Consider the following 16,255-nt stretch of genomic DNA (forward strand, 5'->3'; position numbering starts at 1 on the left):
TATATCAGACATCCATTTCATTGTGTTTCATTCCAATTTTTCAAAAACTTTGGTATTTTTCTTGTTTTTAGTGGTTTCAAATTGTCTTTGTGTCATTATAGACAAAGCTGCCATATCTGGTCTGCAATCAATCAAACAATGGCTAAATAACAGTAGCAAACACAAAATTAATCTTTCCTGCCATCTTTTGCAGTCCAAATGTGGAAGCACTAATGGACATGTTTATATTATCTATATTATATTCCTGGAAATAGTATGGAAGGATTTGCTACCTTCCAGAATATTTTTTTCAACTTTCTACTTTAGCAACATCCCTGATAATTTTTAATGATTTCCCATCCATATTTCCAGATTGGAAAATTAAGAAATCGATCATTGGTATGTGTTTAAATTTCGATAAGTGATTCCCACAATTTTTATATTTTATCCACTGTAACATGAATAGTGTAACATGGTTCTGAAATAAATAAACAGTATTTTTTTCAATAATTATTTCATTCTTTTCAGCCTGTGCTACATTGAAAATATGGAAGATTAATAGCATATGTTCACATTTATGTTTCTCTGGTTCCATGCAAAGGCAGAAGTTCTTCTCACTTGGCTTTGAGAGCAGTTAAGAAAGCAAGTTTGACTTTCTTCCAGACTTGGAAATACTACGGGGAAAAGATACTATGCCTTCCCGGTCCCTCTGTTGGCACTGTATTTCTAGCCTCATGAGTGATAGAATAATAAGAATAAGAATAAGAATAAGAATAAGAATAAGAATAAGAATAAGAATAAGAATAAGAATAAGAATAAGAATAAGAATAAGAATAAGTAGTAGTAGTAGTAGTAGTAGTAGTAGTAGTAGTAGTAGTAGTAGTTGGAAGGGACCTTGGAGGCCATCTAGTCCAACCCCCTGCTCAGGCAGGAAACCCTATGCCATTTCAGACAAATGGCTGGCCGATCTCTTCTTAAAGTTAGTTGTTCTAACTGTCAGGAAGTTTCTCCTTAGTTCTAGGTTGCTTCTCTCCTTGACTAGTTTCCATCCGTCGCTTCTTGTCCTGCTTTCGGGCGCTTTGGAAAATAGCTTGGCTCCCTCTTCTTTGTGGCAGCCCCTGAGATATTGGAACACTGCTATCATGTCCCCCCTCGTCCTTCTCTTCATTAAACTACATATACCCAATTCCAGCAACCGTTCCCTATATGTTTTAGCCTCCAGTCCCCCAATCATCTTTGTTGCTCTTCTCTGTACTCTTTCTAGAAGCATCCCTACAAAATCTTATAGTTCAAGTACACTCCAGCAAAATACATTGCTTACTCCTGCAAGGGATGAAGCTATATTTTTTTTCAAATAACTGAAGACAGTTAGACAATAGAGTACAATTGCTAAATTTGCCATAGCAGTTATACTAATGGAAAAAGAAAAAACAGGGAAGAGCAGAGAACCAAGCAATCTCCAAGACAATGCCAACAAAATGGATTTTCCTATGGTGTTTATCTAATATACCCTCGTATTTCTAATCCAAGACAGTTTCCTGATTACAATAAGCGCTTGTCTCTGGCATGCCATCAGATAATCAGACCTGGTCTTTTTGTGCGAACAAAGAGATCTATAAAGCTAAGTCCTATAACTAGAAGTGCAGAGACAAAAGTGATACCAATCCTGAAGAAACATATGCAGAGCAAGGAGAGAAAGGGAGGTTACTGTAAACAGCTATTTACCCAGGAAACCAAAATCTTACAAGAACAGAAAGAAAATATGTACAAAAAGGAGGAAAGCAAAATATTGTGTTTTTGCTTTGGAACTAAACTAAATGTATTATACAGGTAGTCCTCGACTTTCAACCATTTGTTTAGTGACCACCCAAAGTTACAATGGCACTAAAAAAACTGACTTATGACCATTTTTCACACTTTCAACCGTTGCAGCATTCCCACGGTCACAGATCCTTGGCAAATGGTTCATATTTATGATGGTTGTACTGTCCTAAAGTTATGTGATCCCCTTTTTTGATCTCGGGACAAAGTCAATTGGGAAGCCAGATTTGATGGTTTCATCTTTCACATATACAGCTTCCATAACAAATGCAGGTTGTCTCAATTTCTATTTTTTCCGTCCCTCCTTTACAATATGATTTTGGCGTATGAGATATATATGTTCCCCCTTCTCAAATTATTCATAGATGATCGTAAAAAACAGACACATCTATTGCTTCAATATTGCCTTGTTCACAGGAAGTAAGTAGCATCAGGAAAGTAACTGAAAAAGTGGGAATAATATGTTGAATGCAGATATTGGGGCATGGTAACTTGAATTTGACTGTGTAACATATAATTTCAGTCTTGCAGAGATTGCAAGTTCAGTCTTGTAATTTCTTAGTTTAAACTTCGTTAAAATCATTGTTGTTTAAACCACTGAAAATATCCTGGAGTCTAGATACCCAGTTACATATTTTTACTATAAGCAAAACAATGAAGACGTTTAGAGACGTAATCATTTTTTTATGAGCGGATAAAAGAACTGCCTGCATTTCAGATCCTCCTAAAGAAATTGCAAGGCAACAAACATTAAATTCTCAGAAGGAGAAACAGCTTTACCTCAGTGCAGAAAGGTGTGAGCTGAGGATGGACCACTGGCTGCACATACATGTGGAAAGTGGATTCAATTTCCATTGTCCTGCCATTCAGCTTCAGGATGGGGAATTCAATTATCTCCTACAAAAAAAATTACAACATATTAGCCTAATTTAAATAAACAGCTAGGCAAAACATTAACAACTTAAACCACAATTCATGAAACCCTATATAATATGTGATGCCATCGAAGATAAGAATAATAGCTTGGATTCTCAAAATTCACTCAATAAACAGAATGTTTTCCCTTCTTTATGCCATGAGACATTTTAGTACTTCCTTTAAAAAAACCCTCATATTGATACATTCAGTGGAGTTAAAGACTACAATTGGAAAGACATACAGCAACAGTAATACCACATATAAATTAAATTGCCTTTCTATAGTGATTCACTGAACGATTCTGAGCCCTAATATGTAATTTTAAGAATCTCATACTGTATTCAACTATGTTAATTGACCAGCAGAAGAGACATGAGGTAAAAGAGAAGATACTGGAGAGACCTAGAGAGGAAAAAAATAAAACTCTTATACAACCTCACTCAATATTCATCCTACTAAGATGGACAAGTGTCAATTCTAAGATGAACAAATTTAAGAAGGTATCAAAATCATCCACCAGTCGAAAGTATATATTTCTATCATAACATTCATTAGAGCTCTGGGCCTTTTTCTTATTAAGTCTCTGTTCTCTGGTTTGCAAAGGTACCAAAATATTGCTGCGGTATATGCAGATATATAAAAAAATAAGCATGTAAATGAAAGTTGTATTCATTGTAGCAAATAAACGTACTGTAATTATTAATTTATCTAGCATCATCCATTATATAAAACTGTAGACATTTGAGAGGCCCGACCTCTTACAATCTAATGCACCATTTCTTAAACTTTTCTCTCTTAGGACCCTTCCCACATTTAAAAATTATGAAAGATCTCAATATAACTTTTGCTTGCATAGATAATATTTATCAATATGTACCATACAAGTAGTCCTTACTTAAAAACCACCATAACTTGGTTGTTAAGCGGAAAAATTACACTATCACAAGAGATTACAACCTTACTTCTCCTTCGATCATTAAGTAAAGGCCATGGTCGCTAAGTGAAACATCTTGTGACTGCAACTTATGATTTTACTTCTCTATTACTCTCTTGCTGCAAGATAATTATGAAACATGCAAATTGCAATTATGTCACCACAGGACACTGCAACCACCGCAAAAGCAAGAATAATGGTGACTTTTTTTACACCATCAAAACTTCAAAAGATCACTAAATGAGGCAATTGATAAGCAACAATTACCTTATTAAAAACTAAAATTGACACATTCACTGCCACTTTGTTTCTCAGAATTCTTCCATAGGATTTTAATGCTCTTATTTTTCAACATAGGATGAAAAATACTTGTGATTTTGTGGATTTCTGAAAGGGTCTTGGGGACCCCAGGTGTCCTCTGATCACACTTTAAGAAACACTAAACTAAGAAACACGAAGAGGAGAAACATATGCACATATTTAAAATTTAAAACATGCTAATATCATGTTCACTCTGCAACTCTTGAAAAGAAACTCAGAATAAATTTGAGTGTAATGTTCTTCCTAACATTCTTTTTTGGGGACAAATTTACCTTGATACAAGAAAAAAGAAATATCAAAAATTGAAGTACCGGTAGTTGAATCATCAAAAATATTTTTAAAAATTATACGGGCTTGTTAGAAGAAGTTTAAACAAATCTAGTTATGATGGGTCTGGCTACTATTAAAATATTCACATGAAATTAGAGTGGAAAAAAACAACCAGGGAATAAAAACAAAATCCTTTGTCTCTTTCTCCCCACTCCACCTCCTCCCGAGTTTAATGTAAGAGGAGTGACAATTTGTTTGGTGTCTTTAAAGGATAATTTGTCTGTGTTATTTAATAGAGAAACATGATGCTGGGGCTCTAGAGTGCAAATGAGCTTACTGAGTGATAGCCAAGCATCCGGCCTCTCAAATCACTTGTGGAGGGAAGAGAGAATAAAAAAAATTGCTTTTTAATATTCAAAAACAGTTTGCAAAATTTAATCAAAGCAGAGCAAAAGCTAACATTTTTACCACTTTGACATTTTTATTAGTGCTTTCATAAATTTTTAAACATGAATAGAATTAGTTTAAAAACAACAACAAAACTGCCTGAAAACATCTGGAAGAGGAGAAAAAAATAAGCTTTAAAAAAGAAAGTCTGCCAAGCAACATTTGCATCTTAAGAATCCAAATCCTACAGAAGAAAGGAATGGATTCACCTTTTTGGGTTCTGACCATAGACTGGTCTACAATATAGACCACTACTATACAACAAATAGGTTCAGACACCACCCTTTTTTAGTTTGTTGTCTACAGCCAGGTTCACATAAAACTAAACTATAATGGCTGAATTCACACGATGGACTAAATTATAAACAAACCACACGCAACTTATTGTGTTATGTTCTTTAGCTATATGTTGACCACTGGAACTCTATGGGATGGATGGTCTCACTATCAGATAGATTCACAGTAGGTTGAACAACCATACCTAATTCATGAAGCTTAAAATATCTATGTCTATATACAGTAAGGCATGAAGTGGGATACATCAGAGTTTTGTCCTGAACCCGGAGCTCTTTAACACTTTTATAAATGACTCAGACAAGGGGATAAAGAGATGGTCAGCAAATTTGCAGACAACACAAAGCAGAAAACTGGCTCAAAGTCCAAAAGGATATTGATACACTTGAACATTATGTCTTCTCCAATAAAAGATGAGAAATATAGGGTTCAGCACTCAGGGAGAAAAAAAAATAGGTGGACAAGTCCAAGGCAGTCATTTCCTGGCTCATCAGTAAGTACAAGCGGCTTTGAAACGGAGATGAGCACTGGCCCCTAGAGTCGGAATCGACTAGCACGCATGTGCGGGAGAACCTTTACCTTTACCTTTACTAGTGATATGTCAGAGTGAAATTGAAATAAACATTGAACAGTAAATAGGAAAACCACTGACAAAAGGAAAGGTATAAATGCACTAATTATGTTTAAAAATGCTATTATTTCATTATATGTGGGGAAACTTTTAAAACTACAAAATGTATTAAATCTGCCTGGGGAGGTATTTGGTGGAATTCTAACAGAAAGAGTACAAGAACTGACAATGAATAAAACTTTGGAACTGCAGAGTTGCTTTATGCCAGGCAGGTGCAGTTTGGGCCAAATTTTTGTTTTTCAGAACAACATTAGAAATGTACGATTACAATAAAGAAAATTTACTGTATACTGCTTCAATTAGAGCAAATGTATAATAAACTCAAGAGATACAAATTGTAGGAATATGAAAGTGAAGGTCACATATTAAATATTATGCAGGTCGTGGGAAGACTACCTTGATTTAAGAATTTCCATTTACCAATCCTCAACTGTAATGGGCAAAATTCCATTCAGATATGCTTCTCCTCTGTAATAGTCTAGATCAGAGGTCTTCAAACTCGGCCCTTTTATGACTCATGGACTTCAACTCCCAGAATTCCTCAGCCAGCATGCCTGGCTGAGGAATTCTGGAAGTTGAAGTCCACAAGTCATAAAAGGGCCGAGTTTGAAGACCCCTGGTCTAGATGATTCATTTAAAAATTCCATCAATGTATGTCTTTACATACCATTCAAATGTACAGTAGCTAAGATGCGGGATGGCATTATGGAAGCTCAGGTTCTAGTTCACTCTTCGCCACAGATATTCACTGAGTTATGCGGACCACTCACACTTTATATATCCTATCTATTTCATGGGAGAATGAAGTGCTATATATGCTAGTGTGGCTTCCATAGCATAAGGCAGGAGATAAATAAGTGAATAAATGTATATCAACTGCATCAGTTTAATATAAAATTATCTAAATTGAAACAAATGACATAAATTCAGGTTTGAGACATTCAAGGGTAACAAATATCCCCTTCCCCCACAAATCAAGATTTTATTGTTCAATGATTATACTCTGTGCTATCATATAGATAGGGGTGGGGAACAACGACCCCTTTACAACCTGCTGGCTCAGGAATTCTGGGAGTCAAAGTCCACAGGTCGTAAATGGGTCATTGTTCCCCACACCTGATATAATGAATGAGGACTGAATCACATAACAAATATACAGGTTGTCCTCAACTTATGACTACAGTTGAGCCCAAAAATTCTGTTGCTAAGCAAGAGAGTTGTTAAGTGAGTTTTTCCCCACAATTTCTCGCCACAATTGTTAAGTGAATCACTGCAGCTGTTAAGTTAGTAACAAAGCTGTAAAGCAAATCAGGACCCAGATTTTGGGGAGCAATACGCTGACTCTATAAACTTCTTAGAGAGGGCTGTAAAGCACTTTTATCAGTGCTGTGTAACTTTGAATGATCGTTAAATAAACTATTGTAAGTCAAGGACTTCCTGTATAAAGAAGAGTGAACTGATCAAGAGAAAGGAAAAGGCAGAATAGAGATGATAAAAGGATGAATAGAGATGATAAAATACTCAAACAGGAATACTGAGAAGTTTTAAGAACAAAATATAAATTAATGACTGTGTATCCTATAAGGCTATATAGGTAATCCTCAAGTTATGACAGTTCACTTAGCAACCATTCAAAGTTAAACATAACCCCTCCCCAAGTACTTACGACACAGTCCTGAAGTTACCAATATTGCAGCACCATTGCAGTCATTCACCCTTACGAACGACCGCAGAGGCACTGCAATATTTGCTCTGCCTATCCCCCTCCCCACCAGGTCTCCACAGGCACTGGGCCTGTGGATATTCACCTTGCAAAGATGTATTGGCCTGTTTCAGTGCTTCAGGCCTTTGGTGCGCTTGCTGAGAATGGAGGCCTAAAGTACTGCAAGATCACACAAGATCAGTAGCGTGACATCTCGTGCCACTGATCTAGCGTTATCTCATGGTACTTTAGGCTTCTGTTCTCTGCAAATGGAGGCCTGGACGACATCTGCGGCAGATGATTTTGCAAATGGAGTGAATCCTTGAAGCACTGAAGGCTTCCGTCTGTTTGCAAAGCCTTTTGCCATCTTTGCAAAAAGCCTTTGCTGCCAAGAACAGAGGACAGGAGGGGCGCGTGCGTCCATTCTCAGCAGCAGAGACTTTTTGCAAAAACAACTAGAGCCTATAGGGACGCAATCTCTTGTCCCTGGAGACCACAGCAAGCCTTTGCTCAAGGAGAAAACATGGCTGAGGCTGGCAAGGAGACACAGCTTGATCCGGTTGGGCAGGATGGGGGGCAGGGGGAAGCATGAGATAGCTCAGTGGGTCGGGGGAGGTCTTGGGTGGTTGGAAGCACTATGCCCCCCCACGGCCTTCCCCACCCTGAGATACCTTGTGCATTTAACGACCTGCACATGTGGTTAGTGAATGCATGAGCAAAAGCAGGGAGTGATCACTTTCAAGTTACGTGATTCATTCCTACAAATCCTAGGGTTACGAATATAATTGGCAGGCTCCATTACATTTGTACCTCAAGGATTACCTGTAATACAATGGGGAGAAATGGATGGATGGATGGATGGATGGATGGACGGACGGACGGACCAACTGAATTCAAAAGCAAACTGATCCAGATCACAAGACACTGACAGAATATGATCATATCAAGTAGTCCCTATAAATTTTTGTTGTTGTTGTTGTTAGTTGCAAAGTCATGTCCGACCCATCGCAACCCAACAGACAATGTTCTTCCAGGCCTTCCTGTCCTCTACCATCTTCTGGAGTCAATTTAGGCTCACGCCTACTGCTTCAGTGACTCCATCCAGCCACCTCATTCTCTGTCGTCCCATTCTTCTCTTGCCCTCAACCTTTCCCAGCATTAGGCTCTTCTCCAGTGAGTCCTTCTTTCACATAAGGTGGCCAGAGTATATGAGTTTCAACTTCAGGATCTGGTCTTCTAAAGAGCAGATAAATTTTACTATCTTTTAAAAAATCAGCTGCAGTTTTTGAATTGTTCACTTCTGAATACTTTTAATTCAGTACACACAATTAACACATTTCTTATCAAAATTAAAAATGTAGCCATTAAGTTGAACACATCATATAATTATCAACATTACCACTAATTTACAGAAAAAGTATCCATTCAAGCATTTAGCATTTATTATATGAATGAGAAGGCAACACCCAAATTTCTCAAGGCCAAGATATCAGTTATGTCAATAGGCAATAACTGCTAACCTTGAAGGTCACAAAGCATAGATCAGAGAAATCCACTGAACCATACAAAGCAATATATTTAAACTGCTATAGGGAGGTTTAAGTCCTTCGGGAGATAGGGCAGCATATAAGTCCCATTAATTAATTAATTAATAAGAGAGAACTGCATTCTCCAATGAGGTAAGGCAAAAAAAACCTGTTGAATATGGCTTCATTCTATTTGACAAAAATATATTCTTATTCTTATCTAGCTGTATTACGTTAGGCATAAAAGAGAATCCAGGCTAGTTGAGCCTAGCAGGTTAGTAAAACTGTGAAAATCAGGGAACAGAGATTTATTGCTTAGTCCTCATTTAGGATTCTACTGAATGTCTCTTTTTATTGACAGCTTTGCTACAAAATATTATTCATGATATTAACATCAAAAATATTTTGTCCCTCATATGATGACATTTAGTAGTAATTGTAACATCTGAATGGGACATGTGATATAGCTCAAGGAACAAGGGGGGGGGGATTCTGTATGACATAGTCTTCAACAATCTTGCTATACACCTATTGTTTGCAATCATTCTCATATAATATACATCAGATTATGCAAAAGATTTACCAGTTTTGAAGTTTCTCTTTAAACTATTACCAGCATACTTTCCAATCTTTCTCCTCCTTACCACATCAACTCTGTGTCCTAGTTGCCAAGCAGCTTTGCATTAGGAAAACAATTGAATCCATATAAGAAAACAAAGAATGAAGCATACAAAACAGCCTCAAGGGGGCTAGAGTAAACTAGTAGATCAGATATGTCAAACTCGCAATGTCACGTGACATCGCAAAACGTATCGGGACTGTTTCGCCAATGCCAGCAATGGGGTGGGCGCGGCTTCCGGATGATGCGTCCGGCCCATGGGCCGGCAGTTTGACACCCCTGTAGTAGATAAAAACAAATTATAGTGAAATGAGAAATTCTGAGCATTTTATGACTGCTCAAATTATGAAAGCTACAGGATTAAAAACGTCCTCTGTTCTAAGAAATCCAATATCTTGGGTGGGAAAATCAACTGCTTTATTTTCTATCACCTCCATTATTTCTTGGCTTTCTTGTTCAGTTTTTCAAAACAAGAAGAAAAGGCCTTCCCAAAAGGTTGAAGTCTCAGGACTCCCAGGGGGACGGACTGGAAGACAACAACTTTTTTCTTCCATCTCCAGCCATGTTTGCAACAAATGTAAGCCCTATGAAATCAGAATTGTTGCTCACTAACAATGTTAACTAGCCTTGCAATGAAATGTAACCTACAACACTCTGTGGTATTTTCCATTTAAGCTTCCATTTGGAGAACAGGAGCATTTGGGCAGCCCGCCGTCCATCCAGCTAATAAAGACAAGTGTTGGGACCTTTAAAGCTGCCATTCATCTTATGCCTTTATTAAATTCAATTTTCTAAAACCCATGATACATCATGAAATTAGGAGCTGACATTCCTGCAGAAACAAAAATATCTATCAAACATAAAGAGGAAAAAAGCATTCCATTACCCAGAATTTATGGCTTAAAGCCAATGCGTTCCCACTTTTTTACAAGCATATGGTTTGTTTTAGATATTCCAAATGTTATTACAGACCTACAATTTCATTAGAAGCTATTATAAAATGCTAAGCACTTACATACACAGCCAAACAAGTTGAATTTTGGAGCACATAGATGCAAACTGACAATCTACCCATTTTAAAATACTACAATGGATTTATACTGTCAATCAAATTGAAGAAATAGATGAAAGAGAGGACTTTCTAATAAGGGAGACAGCTTGAATGTCCACATACAGACATTCTAATGAGGGGGAAATATGCAAGAGGAGGGTGTTGTGAAAATTCTAGTTAAAAACATTTGATGCAAATACAGCAATATAGCAAAAAAGAATTTGAGATAATTTAAGCATTAAAATTTTAGACATGAAAAGGTGAAAAGGGCCCATTAGATTTTCTTCCCTACAATCCAAAATACCTTTTTCCAATTTGTTTTTTAACAATTTTTTAAAAATTTGCCCTTCAGTTCATTTCATGTTTTTGTCAGATAATCCATCAGAAAAACATTTATATGTTTTCTGCCCATACTATCAAGTGTGAATAATATATTTTCTTGGATTAATTCAGCAAGTCACCCTTCTGCAATCCTTGACTTAAGGAACCCCATGTAGTCTTCAAATATACATCCTAAAAAATAAATTCAGCACATTTTACTTTGCACAGAATTACCCTATATACTAACTAGTGTGCTGTTACATTGCTAGGGTACTTTTTGTTTCCTTCAGACATAATAAAGTAAGTTCACTACAAAACTAACAGAAAAAATTGATAGAAAATAAAGGAATAGATTTAGTGGTATATACCTAACTTAAAAAAGAAAACAATTAAAATTATCTCTGCTGGCCTTGAAGAGCATTTGGAAACGAACTGGTGCAGATTGCAGTTAATAAATGGTATTGAATATGGCATTTGTAACACCATTACTACATGAGCTTCTACATGAGCTACATCAGTGTTTTTCTGAGGGAAAATTCAAGGTGCTGGTTGTCACCTTTAAAGCCCTTCATAGCTAGCTGGAGACCCTATTATCTGAGGACTGTCTCTACCCCGTCCAATTTGATTCAACAGATTGGGCATGTTACAGATCCCATCAGTCAAAGAGTATCAATTGGCAGAAACTAGACAATGGGCCATTTCTGCTGTAGCCCCTGCTTTGTGAAATATTCTCCCCTCAGAGATTAACATGGCCCCATTCTGTCGTCTTTTTGTAAGGCTTTAAAAATTTATTTATTTATTTATTTATTTTATTACATTTATATACCGCCCTTTCCCGGAGGACTCAGGGCGGTTTACAGGGTAATTAAAAACCAAAAATACAAAAGTTAAAAACCAAGTTTAAAAAAGATTAAATTTATCCCTGTATAAATAAAACCCCAATTAAAATAAATTAATCCTCAGCCTGGGCCAGAGAGCTTGAAGAGCCAGGTCTTCAGGCCCCGGCGGAATGAACGGAGGTTGGGGGCAGTCCTCAGCTCCACTGGCAGCTGGTTCCAAAGGGCAGGCGCCCCCACTGAGAAGGCCCTATCCCTGGGTGTTACCCGCCGGCAATCTCTTACCGGTGGCACCCTGAGAAGACCCTCCCTGTGGGAGCGCACTGGATGAAGGGAACTTGATGCCGGCAGCAGGTGTTCCCTCAGATATCCCGGACCCAAGCCATGGGATGGAGAATGGAGAATCTATGGAGATTCTCAATCATCCAGGTAATAGTTAATGGAAGAATATAAATCCTTCCATTTCCCAGCATTCAGTCAGAACTGAGGATGCTTCTTGGGTGAGAAGCGAAATATCTTCAAGGGGAAAAAAAGAAAGTCCAGTTGCCTTTGTTTAAGGCTTGCATTTCTTGGATTTAACTATTTTGGTTGTTCTATGAATTTATTTCTTGTTTCTCTTGTTTTATTATTTTTAATTGTTTTAGAACTGTAAGTCACCCAGAGTCACTTGGTTGAGAGGGGTAGCTACAGAAACTGAATAAAGGAACGAATTAACAAGTGAATGGGTAGATTGTGCTGGCAACGTGTATTTCCTCCCATTTATATTGTTAAATTTGTACAAACCAATTGGTCCTGAAATGCTACAGATTTTTCATAGATTTTTGCATTTATGTATTGCATTCCCACTTTATGAGGGAAACCCATATATATTCACCTTGCTTTACAACGGAATGGGAACATTCATGCCCCCCCCCCGATATATTAGCATTTAAAACTCCACCTATTTTACTTCAGTCCATTGAGGGAGGGAGGGAGAGTTCCTGAAGTGATTTCACAGTAATGAGGAAAAATGGAAACATGAATGAAGGGAACAAAATTAAGTCTGAGTTCCTTACTGAAAGGAAAAACTACAACCTTCAATATATGAGCCACTTTGAGAGAAATCTCTTGAATTGGAAACAGAAAAAAAAACTATACCGATATTCACAGAGGAACACTTTGTTTACAGCATTGTCTATAATATTAGATTACAGAAAATAAAAAATTCAAAATTTCAAATATCTATTTAAATAAGGGGCGATGGATAGCAATACCCGACTTGAGTAAGGAAAAAAAGGAGGGACTGAGAATATTTATTCATCCCCTTCACAGCAAAATAAAGGTATGTATGTGCATGTGTATCCACCTTCCACACCCACAAACACCTAGACAAAGATAGCTATAGAATAAAAAATATCAGAAAATTTAAGAGAAATGTTCCCAATGCACTATAAAGCAGAATTCTATTGATAGTACCAGTATGTTCACAATAAGAAAAAGGACAATGTTATCTGCTTTAAAAACAACTTTTTACACCTTCAAAACAAGAATTTAAGGTATCACATCTAACAGTTTTTGTCTCTTCTTTGTGAAACACAAAAAAGAGTCATTTTATGCACAAGGACCTTGTTTCTTAAACAAACACTTGTGTTTTTGATTTACACCACAGGCTGCTCCTAAATAATTTATGGCGAGTTAAATTTATTGCACAGCCCTGGCTGGCTGCAAATTCGAATTGCCAAATAATTAGATTTTAGGGCAATGCTTATAAATTATCCTCCGATTTGTCCGGACTTGTTTGTCAGTCGCTTTGTGCTCCAGGTCATCTTTGGCATTTCGCTGTTTGTGTTTTAATTGCTGATTTACACTTTGACAGATGAGAGTTGATGCCTCCAAGTTGGTTGGGAGGAGGAAATAGAAGAATCAGAAATTGTGGAATGCTTCAGTTCTACTTCCCCCACCCACCGCCACCACCAAATCTTATTTCTAAGGCAATTAAAAGAAGGGACAGCTTGTAAACAGTACTGGCATAGTGAGTTTTAATTATTATTTTAATGAGAATTGGCTGAATTCAGTGGTCCTTCACTGGCCTCCATCGGTAATGGACAATATGCTTTAGCGGCCATCCACCTACTCTCAAATCCAACTTCAAACATTCTGCAAAATTGACCATACAGACTGGTTGTAGAAAAAAGAAAAAAAAAGCACTGCTGCATTAGCATGGTGAAATATGGTCAACTATACTAACAAACTATGTGTTATTATACCATCACATATCTCGCTTGAAATACTCAAACCAGCACATTATTCGGGTGAACTGAAAAAATATTCAGAATACTATTGCAGTACAAACATATATTTGTCCTAATCATCTAAAGAAAAAAAAAGTACATACATCCATTTTAATTCAGGAAGAACTCAATTAATTAAAGCCAGGATAAATAGCAGAAGTCAAAATATCTATGGCACTGAATACGTCCTGGGAATCATCAAAACAATGTGAATGTGGTGGGGATAGGATACTTAAGAAGTATATGTGATATAAAACCAGAAAAGAATCACAGGGACTTTAGAAACCATCTAATCCAACCCTCTCTTAGTACAAGAATCATTAGACCATCGCTGACAGATAATCAACCAGCCTCTGCTTCAAGACACCTAATGAAAGAGAAGCTACCACTTAATGTGGCAGCTTGAACTAATGTGGACTGAATTTAAGTGAGTGACAAGTATGAAATATATTACACTGAAGGAGAAAATGTATGAGAATTGAATCACAAAACAATTACATGAAGGAAGAATAAATGCATCAAGAAGACCAAGACCAAGAAAGTTCATGGTTGCAGTTAGTGATCCTGAAAAAAATGTTTAAAGGAAAAATGGCAATATATGAAACTGTGTCTGGATATCATTAAAGCAAACAAAGTTTGCAAGGATAAATAATACTGTATGGAAAAACACACAAAAAATAGAAACTATTCTAGCTATGTTACTTTTTCTTCTCATGTCTTTAGTTTGCATGGCATACTATTTCTCATTCTTTTTTTTTCTTTTATGTCAAAAAGAAATAACTTTATGGTTAGGTATGTATATAAGCATGTAATATAAGGTAAAGGTTACCCCGCACATGTGTGCTAGTCGTTTCCAACTCCAGGGGCCGGTGCTCATCTCCGTTTCAAAGCTGAAGAGCCAGCGCTTGTCCGAGGACGTCTCCGTGGTCATGTGGCCGGCATGACTAGGCACCAAAGGCACACGGAACGCTGTTACCTTCCCACCGTAGTGGTCCCTATTTTTCTACTCGTATTTTTACGTGCTTTCGAACTGCTAGGTTGGCAGAAGCTGGGACGAGTAACAGGCGCTCACTGTGTTACGCGGCACTCGGGATTCAACCCGCCAAACAGCCGACCTTCTGATCGACAAGCTCAGTGTCCTAACCCACTGAGCCACCGTGTCCAAAATTATATAAAGGGTGGCAGTATATTGGCTGGCTGAAATGCCATTATATGGATAATTTGCATTAGACTAAAATGCAAACAAACTTACATGTGTGCATGTGCAGGGCATAATGAAGTTTCTGGAAGTAATTCTGTAGCCACGGGCAAGAGGCCTGCCAACAAGAATTTCAAGATATATATATGAACAATTACAAAGGAATGGAATGTGTAGATGACCTTGGGAAACAAGATATTGCCTAGGAAATATTCAGACAAGAGGTCAGGAGCACCCAATGGGAATAACAGGAAAAAAATTAGGAAGGACCCTGTCAATTGTTCAGGCAGTTAAAGAAGGTGGTGGCAAGTCTGCACCTTCAGACTTGCAAGATTCTGTTAATGTAGCCTTACAATAAAGTAGAATTAGCACATCATGTTGTGTTTCTTATCTGGTTTATCCAGGAGGGCTGAGACATAATTTTATGGTGCTTTCAAAATGGCCTTTGTAATTGGAAGTTCTGCAAGAAAATACTATTTGCCTGCGAGCAAAAACTGGTGGGAGCCCAAAATAGAAAAAGTAATAGAAAATGAAGAAGCTAAAGTGCTTTGGAATTTTAGAATTCAAGCAGAAAGGCACCTGCCACATATCACCCCAGACCTAACAACTATAGGTAAGAAAGTCAAAACAAGACTGGACAGAGGAAGTGGCAATACCTGAAGACAGGAGAAGAGAAGAGAAAGAACTGGAGAAGATAACAAACTACAGATCTGCAAATAGAAATACAATGATTGTGACAAAAGAAAACAAAGGAAGTACCAATAGTAATAAGTGCCTTGGGTACAATGCCAAAACAACTGGAGCACCACTTGAACACCACTGCTAATGACAAAAACACCATCACTCAACTGCAAAAGGCAACTTTACCTGGAATAGCTTACATCCTGAGATGATACCTTTAACATCATGAAACATCAATTTCTGCCTATCCCAGATCCTTGGGAAGGACTCAATAGGTGGATAAAAATGCCAAATCCGGTCTACACATCAGGCTGACTATGCGATGAACCATAATAATAAAAATAATTCCAATGTCTAAATGAAAGGTTAAGACCAGGCAAACTACACAAAGCTACCAACAGAAAAGAAGTGCTTTTCAATCAAGACAACTGCTACA

At 37.3% G+C, this 16,255-nt stretch overlaps 1 protein-coding gene across 1 annotated transcript in view; it reads right to left on the minus strand.

Moving 5' to 3' along the window:
• Positions 1-16,255, minus strand: part of ERI3 (ERI1 exoribonuclease family member 3) — a 257,091-nt gene that overhangs the window by 220,230 nt on the left and 20,606 nt on the right. Inside the window, exon 3 of the mRNA XM_083358469.1 lies at positions 2,581-2,697. Coding sequence (XP_083214595.1) covers positions 2,581-2,697 — 117 coding nt within the window. The remainder of the gene's footprint in view (positions 1-2,580; positions 2,698-16,255) is intronic.

This window comes from Vipera ursinii (assembly GCF_947247035.1).
Source record: "Vipera ursinii genome assembly, chromosome: 3".
NCBI lineage: Eukaryota > Metazoa > Chordata > Lepidosauria > Squamata > Viperidae > Vipera > Vipera ursinii.